This window comes from Onychostruthus taczanowskii, unplaced genomic scaffold (genome assembly GCF_017590055.1).
Source record: "Onychostruthus taczanowskii isolate IOZ18803 unplaced genomic scaffold, ASM1759005v1 scaffold34, whole genome shotgun sequence".
NCBI classification, from domain to species: Eukaryota; Metazoa; Chordata; class Aves; order Passeriformes; family Passeridae; genus Onychostruthus; species Onychostruthus taczanowskii.
In genome coordinates this window covers 7,675,113-7,689,409 of record NW_024500794.1, presented here as the reverse complement: position 1 = coordinate 7,689,409, position 14,297 = coordinate 7,675,113, and the positions used below count along the sequence as shown (strand labels likewise).

Genomic DNA, 14,297 nt, shown 5'->3' with positions numbered 1-14,297 from the left:
TAATCTACATTTGGAAGAGTAGAAGGACCACAACTTGTTTCATTAGATATATGCTATGAAAAAGCACAATTGAAATAGGCAAAAAAGTATTAGGCAAACCGTGATTCTGATCATGGCTTTTTTCATCATTGATGTAGATGGTTGCCAATTGCTGTAAGTCTCTCAGGACCCTCTAAATGGCAAAACCAGCTGTTATTTGCAAAGATGCTTTTCCATCCTAGTTACCAGCAGCTTCACTTGCATGGTAGCTAACCTTCTGTTGGACTTAAGTTCTTTGGCCTCAGCTGTGTATTTTCTGTCCTTTTAGAAACTCTTTGCCACACTGACTTAAACAGTCAAAATACTGGAGAAGTACTGATGTTCAGAATATGCTTGTAAATTAATACAAGCATATTCTGAACATCAAAGTTCACAACTTGTGAACTTTGCTGGCCTGAACTCAGCAATTCCAAGCTCACCAGAATCTTAAGGCATGTAATTGCTGTAATTTAAATCTTGATGTAACTTAAAATCATCTTCATTGATATATTGACTGTATTCTTCCACTGGTCTAAAAAACTCTTCCTTTGGTAAGGAAAAAAGTTCCTGTCCTAAGGCTGAGGCTATTTCCAGTTGAAGCAGGACTGCCTTTTTTCCTAGTCCCTGACTGTTCTTATTTAGCAAAGAATTTGTTTCCTTCCCCTGTGTAGTGGGCATACTTAGTCCTTGTATGCTCTGAAGTGGAGACGCTGAAGACAAATGGAAGAAAGAAATAACTGCAAGATAAAATGCCCTATGTTTTGCCACAGCGCACTGATCGCTTAAGGTCATATTTAAAACCTCTTATGTGCCCCAAGTTTAACACATGAGCCATGTTTGGTGATTTTGCCCACTCCCAGTTTGCTTTGTTTAGTTCTTCATGTTGTCTTAAGGAAATGCACTGTAAAAGAAGAGGTTAAGACAGTGGAAATACAAAAATGCTTTTAGGATCAAGCAGATATATTGAACTTTTCTGAAACTTTGGTTTGCCAAACTTACCTTATTAAACTTGTGCAAAATACGGCAAATAATTTTTGTGTCAAGCTGTTGGTTTCCCCAAGATCCCAAGATGCTGACCAAATGAGGCAAACTGATGTCTCAGGGCAGAAGAAAGGGCGTGTTGCTTGGTAGCTTGCAGAGCTGACATAATTTTTATCTTACTAACTTGAGTGCTGCCCATGACTATTTTAAATACTTGGTTTGGTTTAACTCTGTCTTGCTAAGTTGGATTTCTTATCATGGGTATTTATAAAGTAGGTCTTGTTCCTCTGCAACCTAGCTCTTATCAATGCTACAAGTGAGGAATGAGTTGTACAAAGGAGTGTCAAAGGCACGTCCATCGGCATGAATTAGATCCTAGACACTAATGCAGAAAGTCTTCCAGTTAGGAATTAAAAGATGATGAATGTCAGACAGTATAGATAGAAATATGAAAAATTAGGTACATAGTAGAGCTCTTAGCATTAATGTGGTTGCTTACATATAGAAATTTTTCAGTTTGAGATTTCCTCAAAAAACATGTCCAGCCTCCGTCTGCCGCTTCAATGGACTATGAATCTCTCATAGGTACTCTGCTGTATCTTTTAGCTCCATGGAGTTATCTCATGTGTTTGGGATTCTCTCAGGTGGAACCAAAATACCTTTGTCTGGATACCACAGAATACTCAGGGCAAAGAAAAGGTATCGAGTAAGATGGCAAATTAGTGAACTGACTGGCCTTAAAACAAACAAGCAAACTGCCCCAAACTACTAAAACAAGAAAACCTTAATAAGTTAATTACTAAGTATTAATTAGCAAACAGGATAAAGAACATCTTTAGAAAGATAAAGCTTCTGGTTTTGAGGTGAGAGAAAATAAAAACGTGAAATACTGTTTTGGAAAGAAGTTAATCAGGTGTTGTGATACGGCATGAAATGATGACACAGACACTGCTGCTCTCGAGGGGAACAAAAAGGAAGAAGAAGAAGTTTATTTTCTGACTCTAACATTTATAGTTTTCCAAAGGTGACAGTGGATTGGAGGGTGACAGTGCCACCTCTCCAATGCCACTGGACAGACCAAGGGTCCATCAATTCTCTCCACCTCCATGAAAGAATGCAAAACATAGGTTATTTACAGAACTGTGTGTGAGAAAGTTTGTTGAAAGAATGCAAACATCAGAAGGCTTAACAAAGTCTTACAAAATCAGGGTGACAATCAAGTACATGTCAGATGTGATAAAGAAGATGACAATTCCCAGTGTCATGCTATTGCCAAGGAATTAGTAAATTTCATGTTGGGAGGAAATAATCCTGTTTGTGTTGTAATCATGCCAACATCATCCAGACCTCCTGTGCCTAGTGTGTGCAGAAAAATAATTTTAAAACTAATAGAAGCAATTGAAAAAGGCTTATGAAGGTCAGGAAAACCAAGAAGCAGCTTTTTGGCCTCCAAACTTGATGCAGTAGGATTTAAGGCTCGTGTCTGGATGCTATATTGTGTTTTTTTCTGTAAAGAAGTGTAAGGACCAGAGCAGTGAGATTTCTGGTATGTCTATGTTGAGTGTAAAGCGAGGGTTGAATAAGCTGGGTGAAATTAGGTGGTGGTCATGAGTCAGTAAAAGGGCAAGCACAGATGGGCAAATTAGTTGAGACCTTTTGAACAACTGCCCATCTCTCTTCCATGCTTCAGCCATCCTGTCTTTAATACTCAAATATAATTCACAGCATAATGTTGCTTTAGAAGGATCTCTCACACTGTGGAAGTAGGTCTTGCATCTTAGGGGATTGATGGCTTCCTTTTCCACACAAAGCGTTGTCCTCACTGTCTTTTTTATTTGGCCTGAATAGAGCATAACATTTCTACTGATGGGTGTAGCAGCTTCTCTGATGTTCTCCCAGCTGCCTCTTGTGTTCTCTACCACCACTGTGGGTAGAGAAAGTCAGTGAAAATCACATTCATGTGGCACAACAAATGGTCCTGGGATAAAAGGACTGCATATAGAAATGACACTTTCAAAAAACAAAAAATTGCCACAAAAACAATTCCAAAGCCTGTACTTTGGATATGGAAACATGTAGGACTGGGAATAAGTATATTTTATGACACTGAGTAGTTTTGAACAGTTTACCTTTTTGTCTAGTTGACAAGTGTAAAACTAAGTATTACACAATGAACTCAAACTGACAAATCTCTGGTATCATTTGAGAAAGTAGGTTTTTAAAATTAGTCTATCGTGCTTTATGGCTACTTGAAGGCTTCTTTTTCTAAAAGTACAGTAGTGAGTAGTCTGCTTGGGTATGGACATCTCTACAACTTAGTTAGGAGTTCTTGTTTACTTACATATCCCTTCACAAAGAGGTGGAGGACAAATTACACAGTTGCATATTTTTTTAAAAGAAAAATCAAAGGAATAGAACATATCAAGCCTTTATTTCCAGCTGAAATTATCTGAGTCTACAGTTTTGACATGAAATGCTAATAATAGCTGCTAATTTAATTTATTTTACTGTTATGGAAATCTTGGGAAGGGAGGGATGCAGCAAAAATTAGAACCTTCATGCATGTAAAATTCTAAATATAAATTTGGGTGTATACTTCTGCATTTTAGTAATGTTACAGAAGCTATTGAAGTCTCTACCAGTAATTTCAGGAGAACAAGGCAGTAGTGTTCATGTTAAATCAGGAAAACCAAATTGTGGGTCAAATAACAAAGCTATGTAATGTCAAGTTCTCCATACTAGGTTTTAAAGGCTTTTTTTGAGGATTAGACAATGCTTCAATGTACATCAGTTCGGATATGCAAACTTACTGCACAAAGCTGTAGCTGTTGCTGGTGTTGTAGAGCAGGGAATCAGATTTTGAAAGAGGCTCTATTAGAAATGCTTCAGATCTAGAAGAGTGAGTGTGCAACTTGGCAGAAAAAAACCTGCTATTGGCTTATTTTTGGTAGGGTTACTAACAAATCTCAGAGGGTGGGCATTCAGAGAAACAAAGTAGAAAATAATTTGCTCTCACTATCTCCCCAAACACTCTTCAGTTTCATAACAACTTGTATTCTTCAAGCACTTCTAAGCATAGAACAGAAAACCCACATTTTTATAAGGCTATCCATTTAATAGTTGTCTTTTCCTTTAGTGTAATTGGGCAAATGATAAACCAACTTGTTCAGACATGAGCAGTGTTAGACTGAGCAAAAAAGTCAAAAACTGATCCTGGCACTAAATAGGCAGAAGCTGAAAATATTTGTTATCTTTGGAAGTAGTTGGAGAACTTGCCATGTATGGTGAACTTGGCTCTATTCTCTTACAAGATGTGTCTGTCAGTCAGCTTCAATTTATTGGAAAGAAATTCCATGAACTAACTTTTTTCCTTCTGATACTGAAAGGCACAGAAGTTGCAAGACTTATCTCTGCTTTGTGATTAGTGAGGGCTGATCCACTGTGGTGGATTCTGAAGCATTATGGTGAGTAGCACTGACCTTCCTTCAGAGGACTCCAGTAGCCAGATTAGAGCAAGAGACCAGGATTGTGGAACAGGCTGGTACACTACTGCAAACCTGTCCCTTACAGAACTGGTGACACACTCAGGCCATTCTAACACAGCCCAGCCACGGTTTGTATCTGAAGCAACAGGTAGTTTTTCTGACTTGGGATGTAACTGGTGGGTGGTTTGTACAGGGCCGAAACAGATTTGCTAAACCAGAAGGAAATTTTTTGGAAGCTTGTTAGTCTATGGCCCTCAGCAGTAGACTTGTCCATGAGGAGCTCAACTTCCTTTTAGAAATAAGTGTGTTCCCCACGTTTTTAAAATTTCGGGGTGAGAAGTGGCTTTGCAAGGAGGTCACATCCTTCCACATGCAGATTTCTGTAGTCTTAGTATTGAGTTCCATGTAGGCAAAATATATACAGACAAAATTTTATTTTTGTATAGAACAATGAATTTTATTTTTATTGTATTTTGTTATTGAAATGTTATTTATATATAGATTACTTTGTATATTGTAGATTTTATGTACAATTGCATATTTCTGTGTACTTATTAGATCCTTTATTCAATGTGTGGTGTATATATATAATAAAGATGCAGCTTGGAAGTCATTTCTATAATAGTGATCAAGAAAAGCTTAAACTCTTAATGTTGGGTGTTAGAACACTGAAGTAGATTTCAAGTGACACAAACTGACAATATAGATAAATTCTTGAATGCTTGAAAATGCAGCAGAATCTAAGCTTTTTGAAAAAAACCAAACTGCAGTGTCATTTCAAACTAATACCTTTAGTTCGCTGTTGTCAGACACTGCATCTGGCGTTTTGGACCCAGCCACTCTGGAATTCCCTTTCAGTGCATTAAATGTATTGAATGAACAACACTGAACTGGAGTGGGTGGACAAAGAGGGGCAGTGTCAACAGGTCAAAGCCTTGTAGAGCTGTCATCTCTTGAGATAATGCATAGTCTTCTGGGATGTCTGATTAACATGAGCATTTGCAAAGAGATTAGATCTTGTTTAACTTTTTTAAGTAGTGACACTTTCAAAGATGTGGAGTTCTTGTTTAAATCTTTTTTTTCCCCCCTCCTTAGTTGAACCTGTTGTGAGCTTAATGAAAGGACCAAATCTTCTAATAGATGGGGCAAATAGGACAGTAGCAGCCACTTGTACAGCAGCCACTGGAAAACCTGCTGCGCAGATTGACTGGGAAGGAGGCCTTGGTGAAATGGAATCCACCTCCATTTTGTTTCCAAATGAAACAGTGACAGTTGTAAGCCACTATGTGATTGTCCCTACAAGATTTGCAAGAGGAAGACGCATAACCTGCGTTGTGAGGCACCCAACCCTTGAAAAGGAGATGAGATACCCTTTCATGTTGGACATACAGTGTAAGTATTCTGTGAGGTGATTATTCCTGGTATGTATCTTGCAACTTCCCCCTTAATCAGTGTACACCTTCCACGGGAAGGAGATGGGCGCTTTCTGCTTCAGGAAAACGGAAACTATACAGAAAAGCTGTGCTAAGAGGCAGGTCCAGCAGGAGCAAAAGCCTAGGGTCTCTGTATTGAAAATAAAGTCATGAAGCTAGAATACTGTTTTGGATATTGAATCATGGGTAAACATGAGGATTGATCCAAAAGCCGTTTATAGAGTCTTAAAATTTCAGCAGTATTAAAAAAGAATGCTAATGCAAATTCATGTATGAGATGCTAAGTTGAAAATAGGTCTTGTGTTGGTCAGTAAGTTACTTTCAGATTATTCACCTAGCTTTGTCCACTCTAACTAGCACAAGGAAACAAGAACGTAATACATACATGCCTAGTGTTTGTTATTCAGCTTCAGATTGCTCATATAATTCAAACCTGCACCAGGCTTCTTTAAAAAATATATGGCTTTTAGAAGACATGAATACAAAACAAGGTGGCTTACAGTGTTGCTTAGTTAAAACCAGTTAAGACAAGTAAGCTTTAGGCATGTGTTCCCTTTTTGTTAGACAGTTACATATATGAACGAAACCGACCATTTTAGTGTTTTCCTTTGATGTCCTGTCTTGGCTGTGTGCTGCTTTAAAGTTCCTAAACCACAGAAGTCTGTCAGTTGAAGTAAAACAAATGTAGTGGCTGGAAAAAGTAGACTTGACTGTTTTGATTTGACTACTATTTGATTTTTGGCTTGGTTTTGTTCTGTTTGGTGAAGAATCACTTATTTTGGCATAAAATAGTGATTCACACTGCTTTATTTTATTTGTCTTGAAATAAAGTTCTAGATTGGAGGGCCATTGATACAGAAATGAAACTGAAGAGGATTTGCATTGTCTCAAACAGTGAATAAAATAATGATTTCCTGTTGAAAATGAAGTGAGGATGCAAGTTGGTCTTCAATATTTTCATCTGAGATTAGTGTTAATGCATGTTTCAGAATTTCTAACAAGGTTGTATAGTCAGGTACACAGCAGCAAGTGAGAAGCAGTGTGTGCTCTTCAGTCTTCCCTGATGCTTATTAGGTTTTGCGACTGCTTCTCCATTTCAGCTCCAGACCTTATCCGAAATCATACTGGTTTGTCTGTTCCTTGGCTTTTAAATATTTTTCCTAGGCCTCTCTGACATCACCTGCTGGCTTTTTAGAGCTATAACATAATTCTGCATTTTGATGCCACTGGATAATTTAATCTTTACAGTTGGCATCTGTGAACATGTTGGTGATTTCTTAATTACCTGGTTTCTCCCAAGGTTGTTTCTGATCCTTTGCTGTATCTTTTTAGTGAGAAGTAGTTCTAAATTACCATTCCTCCTTCCCAAAAACATGAAACTGATTTCTTTTTTCTGAAGTCCTCTCACTTCCTCAAGGTGCTGTGTGGTTGCTGAAAACACACTGGGAAAGTTGCACTGATTAAAACAATTTGTTCACTGCTGCATATTAATGTTGTAGCTTGGAACTGTATAATGTTCTCTGTATATTTTGGTGGTGTTCTTTAAATTAAAAACAAAAAGACAACCAACAACTAAAGCACACAAAAAAAAAAAAAAACCAACATGAAAAATGTACCTATCTGTTCTATTAATCTTACACGTGATACACTTTAAATGTTTAAATTGTGATTGTTCATAGATTAAATCTTTTTTTGTCAGATGCCCCAGAAGTTTCAGTAACTGGCTATGATGGAAACTGGTTCATTGGAAGAGCAAATGTTCAGCTCAAATGTAATGCTGATGCAAATCCATTACCTATGGAATTTATGTGGACCAGGTAAATATTTATGAAAAGGGTCTTGCCACATGATTCAAGTGCTATAATCACTTTGCTTACAGTGAATGCATGTTTTGAAAACAAAGAGTATATGACTTGTATTGGTCATACTGGTTTTATCCAGCTTTTTAAAAAGAGAATATGAGATATGTGTTTGTATGAATACAGGTGAGTGGATATCTTGTAAATTTATGTGCCTAAACAGTTTGTCATTACTCTCAGGATAAAGTCTCTCTAGTTACTCAAGATGGACTGAGCACTGTGTGTTACAGCATGTAGAGCAAAGACCAATAACTCTAATAATGATCCAACTATTATTTACATATGCCTCTAATGAACAAATTTAAAAGTTTACATATCATCCACACTTCATGAATCTGTAGACTCCCATCCCAGGCTTAGCTCAAAATCACTGTGATGAGAAATTTCAGCACATAAAAATTCCTGTGTTTAGGAAAAGCCCCTAACAGCAGTACCACTTGCTTCTTCAGATGCACTAGGTTCTCAGTTCTCTCATTTGAATTTTAAACATATGTAAGAACTAATCAATACTACCAATGTTCACAATTCTAGAAGAAATGAACCTGTTTAAATAAATTTAAAGCCATTCAAGCTTCAAAGATCACTGCTAGGCTTCCCAAACTTAAAATGGAAGAAACTTTTACAAGAAATCTAAATTTTCTGGAATAAACCTGGTGTGCCTTTCTAAGCAACACCAAAACCCATCCAAAAAGCTGTAGTAGTGGTGAATAAGCAACTTCATGTGTAGGGAGGGGAAATCCACATAAAACAAGGGTAGCTTGAGCTTGGAGAAATACTGTGTTGAACTGTGTGCTGTTTGACTGGTGTCAGATTACAACAGGTTGTAGAACTCCCTTACCGACCAGTTTTATCCCTTGGAATCGAAGATGTCTTTGTATTTACTGGGATGGTGATATTTTCATGGTTGGTAATGTTTTTAAATGTTGCATGTATGAGAATTTTATTAGCATAGAGCTTTCAAACCACTTGACTGTTTTTGTAATATTTCTTGAAATAAATACTTCTGGTACTATGAATTATGAAGTATGTGCCTGATGACTTTTATCAGCTTTATATGGCTGAAGCAGTTCTGGGCAATAATCACAGCAAAGGACTAAGACAGTTGTTTTGAACCATTTTCTGAAGATTGCATTCAGTGTGAGCTGTGAAGTGTTTGTTTCTTTTCCTTTGAGTACCTGTTTTAAAGTGATGGTTGCCTTTCTGTTCAATACTACTTAAAAAATCACAATTGCTAAATGCTTTCAAGATACTGTCATCTAGTGATCTAGTTTGAATATTGATTTAGGCCTCATTGGCTGTTAATAGGTGCGTAGGTAAATTAAAATGGATTTCAATGGCATGGAATTACACAGGTGTTTAATGGGCAGTTGGCACCTCTGTTAGAACAGTTTCAGGGCTTTTGCCCTTTCCCCTTTTTCTCTTGTGTTTACACAGTTGTAACTGCAATCTTAGGCAAAATTGTACAGGAAAATTATAGACTTAGAAAAGTCATTTGATAAAAAATAATTTTTTTAACCAGTTGTTTCCCCAGGTGTATCACCAAATACCACATTCCATTTCAGTGATGTAATTTAGACAGAAGAGTGATTGGAGATAAGAAAAGGCAGTTCAGGAGAAGAGAAACGGCTTGAATTCTTGCTGGGAAGTTCTGGTCAAAATGTCCTCTAAATTAAGAATGTATGGACAGAAATATCTACTGAGTGCAAACGAAACAGGCAGCTCATCCTGACAGCAGAAGTGCTTCTTAGTTAGACTGTTAGTTTTCAGAGCTTGAGTTGTCTTGTTCCTCCGAGTTCTTTTGAGATGCTGTTTTCTTAGCTGTAGTGGTGTAGATTTTAGACAGCTTGCTAGTTCAGCAGATCTGACATTTAAAGGATTTGGCCCAGAAATTAAATACTGAGTAAACCTTCAGGTGTACACTAAGAATATTGAAGGAAAGCCCACTGGAAGTGTCAGAGCATAGTGAAAAATTAATTCTATAGATTATTGGCAGTATCATTTTAAACTCCTTCTGTTTAAACGAGTTGTAAATATACACATTTGAAATATAACTATCCTTTTAGGTTGGATGGACAATGGCCTGAAGGACTGTTGGCTGTTAACAATACTCTGCAATTCAGCAGCCCTTTGACTTATAACTACACTGGGACTTACATTTGTAAGGTGACTAATGCCCTTGGTCAGAAAAGTGATCAGAAGACTATCTACATATTAGGTAAGTCTCACTTCTTAACAAAGACAGTATGTTAACCTGGAACATTTTTTTTGTCAGTGATTGAATTAGCAAACTGAAGAGCCAGTTGTTGCATGAAATATATATGCTTTTTGTGTGAAAACCATTGAAAGTGTGCATTTAAAAGCTACAGCACAATTTGAGATTAAACTGACTCTTAAATAGCAATCTATAAGGGAAATTGTTACAGTTAAGGTGCTTCTGAGATTATTATTTTCTCTTGGTAGTTAAATTAACATTTTTTTGCAGTCTTAACCTGTGTTTGACAAGACACATTGACTGCAATAAGTAGTACCTTGTCTGTAATAAATTAAGAAAACAGATGTTAGTGGAAGGGGAACAACTACATTTAGAAAAGCTGAAGATGCTCTGTTTTAAGGAAGTTAGGGTTACGTTCTGAATGTGTGTGTTTTACACCCGTTACTTGTGGCATTTTCTTGGGGTGCAGATACCCAGTAATCATCAAGTCAAATACCTCATGCACAACTCTTGGTGATCTACTTAGTACCATATAGCAAATTTGTGTGTCTGTGTAGCACTACTGCTGTTGGAACACACAGCCTTGCATCATAAACACAATGTAATTAATGTTTTACTGTGACACCTTTTATGTGAAAGAGCACTATGGCTTACAGTAAGCATGAATACTTCTATACAAGTGTGGAAAAGCTGTTCAGGTTTCCATAAGGGATTAAGTAAATTAGCTTGATCAATAAATGCTAGTATTATAGGGCCTTTTGAGGAAGATAATAGACATGAAAATTAAAACTTCATTCTGTTGTGTTGTGTTGCTGCTTTTTACTAAGTTCTTGACATTAGTTATTTCATTAAGCAAATTAAGTGTCAGAGCACATGTTGGCCTGTTAGAGAATACAGAGATGGTGGCTACAAACATAGATGACTTCTTTGTTAAAACTGCATATGAACACTTAAGAGTTAAAATGAGAATGAGAATTTAAGACTAAAACTATAAGTACAAGATGTTTGAAACGACATCAGTCAGAATTCACTTTAGAATCTGCATCTTTAGAATGAGTGATAATGTTGAAGTCAGTGATATAATTACACTGTAGGCCACTGTGGAAAGCTAGTAAGTTCTAATAAACTGTCTGTCCTATGAGCTAGTTAACTGGAAACTTATACATAGTTTGAGACAGTTGAATTACTTGTAAACTACTTAATAGCTACAATTTTATATTATTTAAAACACTTCAAGTGCTGCCAATTGTTATGAAAGTTCTGTGATAGTTACTTTTGGATGTTTTGGTTCTAAAGCTGCTTCTATGGAGAAGACTTCATGGCTGCATAGCAGTCTCAAAACAGTTACAAAAACTGGCACATTATAAGAAATATCAATTCAAAAAATTAGAAAATTATCATTAAATAGGGTGAAATGTTTGACTAGAATATAACTTTGAAATAGACTTGCTCAAAAAATAACAATGCAGTTTACAGCTCTGTTCTCAGCCCTATTCTATCTGTAAGGAGTGGGGAAAAGTTTTTTTCAAGTCCACTGTTATTCAAGTTTTTGGATCTGTAAATGTTATATACTGTAAATAGACCTCATGCTTTTTACTGTGACTGTCATGCATCAAAATTAAAGGTTGTCGTTCAAATTATGTTTTCAACTAACAGACTAAAACAGGACAACTAGGGAATCTTAGGTAATATTTCCTAAAATGAATCAAGTTTTTGAAAAGCAGGGTAGGCATACAGGCTAGTTGGGCAGTGGTGATGGTTTATGTTCTAGCCTGATGTGCATCTTACAGAGTTTAAACCAGCTCAGTGCAGAGACAGTTAAGCTGCAGCAGTTGGCCTTTCCTGTGAACTGATGGACACTATTTGTGTGTGCTGCTTTTCAGCTGTGCTCAGCAACTTGGTTTTACTGTAGCAATTTAACTGCAATTAGCAAACCGTAGCTGTTTTCAGGGAGCAACAAAACTGAGCCTCATTTAGTGCAGAATCATACACGGTCATGGTTTTGCCAGTTAGGTGCACCAGTAACAATAAAGGTTTTAGCTGTCAGTAAATTTCAGTCTGAAAAGTGTTATGTTGATCATGCTGACAAAAGGATTGAAAGCACTGTGTGTAAACTTTTTGTATACAGGAGGCTTGATAAAATTATTACTGTAACACCTGTATGTTTTCAGAAACAAATACTAAGTACATTCTATTGCAACTCTTAAGAATAATTTTTCAAAGTGATTGGTTCTTTAATTGAAATGGCCTTAGATGATGCAGGATGGGCAAGTGACTAATAATCAATCCACTTACCACCTGTAATATTTGACTTAACTCACCGGGTATCTATTAACAGTAAACATGGCAGTGGGGTACTGTAGAGCAATAAGCTGAAATAATCTATTTTTCTGTCTTTGCTCTTAGCCACTGTATAAAACTTGGCATAAAATGTGAACTGAAACTTGGAAGCTAACAGACATAGCTGTATGATCACACCAGCTTTCAAATTTTAATTATGAAGCTGTCAAAAAGGATTTATGAAGTTAATGTTTCTGAACAGTCACCATGCTCATAGTTGTTAAGCTTTTTAACTGCTAGAAAAAAATACCTATTAAGTAGAAATGTGTTGTAGGTTTGGAATGTAAGCTGAGCAAAAAATTGGTTTTGGTCCTGATATTCATTGTTTAAAAAGTCAAAGCTATATTTTTAATAAGTTCTGTTGTGCTCCTAAAGCTTGTTAATATTCTTAAAGTGACATACAGAAATGAAAGAGAAGTAGCTGACAGGAACTAAACAGTATCTTCATCTTCCAGCTTTGGGAGATTCTACATCTTTATAGGAATAGTGAAATCTTCAAATGGCTTTTGAAGCGTGATACTTCTTTTTATATTGCACTTAAGGCACAGTTATCTTTGCAATTTTTATTAATTCAATGATGTAAAGCTAAACTTTTTCCATAGTTGTCCAGCAAAAGCAAGTCATGCTCCTAGTGGAGTTCAAGCGTTGAAGTAAGTTTTCCAAAACATTCTGTCAGTTTGATGTATAAAGCACTTCCTTGTACAGTATTGATTTACTCAGTTTTCTTAGACAAGGAATTGAATTTTGTTTTCTTGACTCTGTGTTCTTTCACCTTCATGCTGTTTACTGAGGCTTTCCCTTTCTCCCCTTGCAAGGGAGAGGTGATCTGTGAGGCTTGCATTAAGGTTGGAACATACTTCTTCTGTCATGACACCCTTTGGAAGAGATGACTTTTGTTAAAAATAAAGTCAACCTTTGTTAGGCAGCAATTCTAGAAAGGTGTTTTTTGTAAGTGCAGGGGTCACCTTCTTGTAGAGTGGACACTGTGAGCATTAACATGGCAGAGACTGATTGTTGGTTTTAGGTTTTGCTGCTTCATATATAACCATTTGTTCTGAGACTGCCTTGTGAATACGGGCACTCTTTTATTTTCTAAATTACATATTGGAAGGGATGTTGACAAACTGCTCTTTAGCAAAGGGTTTTTGCTCCCTGGTCTAGCAGGCTTTGAATTTTCAGTGGCCTTCCTGAATATTCTTCCATGCTGGAGGTTACGATAATATGTTTCTCGTGTCCCAAAAAAATACCAAAATCTTTTATTTGGTGCATGACAATCCCAGCTAGAAACCACAAAAGCACACTGAACTTTGGATGATTGATGAGAGAAACTGTTGCTACCAATATTAGTATTATGCTGCCAAAATAGAGGTGGGGGAGCACACACTGAAAATAGTCCTAAGGAAAATGTTTAGCTCCAGTGTGGAACCTCTGTAGGCAAGACACTTGTGGGGAGAGCGTTATGCAGTGTCCTCACTGATCGCTTGACATTAGAGTAGCAGTGGTTGGAGAAAGAAAGAAAGAATTATAAATTTTCAAATCATTTACTTTCAGACATTGTCTTCTTCCATGGAAAGCTGACTTTCCCTTCTGTCACAAAGGAGTTGCTAAATAAGCTTTTCAGCAGTTGAAAGAAAGAACTAATTTTTAAGACCAAACTGCACAGAATTATTATTCAGTTTTTAAGTACTTAACATATAAGGGTAATTTAGCAAGAACAGCAAGTCAAGACACAGTAGTATGTATGTATCTGTGCAAACATACAAGTAATTCATACACAGGCAGGTACTTGCCGCTCAGTAAAATGGTGTGTGCAAAGAAAGGTCTTGTAATTTGTTCAAAGGCAACTCACTTGTGGATTAGAAGTAATTGATAGCAGGTCCTTGTCTTACAGGAGGCAAAACAAGGGGTCATTTGCATCTTGAATGGTGTGGGATTGTTTTTTGCAAATAGAGAGAACTATTTTTGGCCA

The 14,297-nt window shown here is 36.7% G+C and overlaps 1 protein-coding gene across 2 annotated transcripts in view; it reads left to right on the top strand.

Annotated features, from left to right (window-relative positions):
• NECTIN3 (nectin cell adhesion molecule 3) overlaps positions 1-14,297 on the top strand; it is a 62,410-nt gene that overhangs the window by 26,285 nt on the left and 21,828 nt on the right. For both annotated transcript variants that reach the window (XM_041410950.1, XM_041410949.1), the window contains exons 3-5: positions 5,580-5,876; positions 7,617-7,734; positions 9,840-9,991. In XM_041410950.1, the coding sequence (XP_041266884.1) occupies positions 5,580-5,876; positions 7,617-7,734; positions 9,840-9,991 (567 nt within the window). The remainder of the gene's footprint in view (positions 1-5,579; positions 5,877-7,616; positions 7,735-9,839; positions 9,992-14,297) is intronic.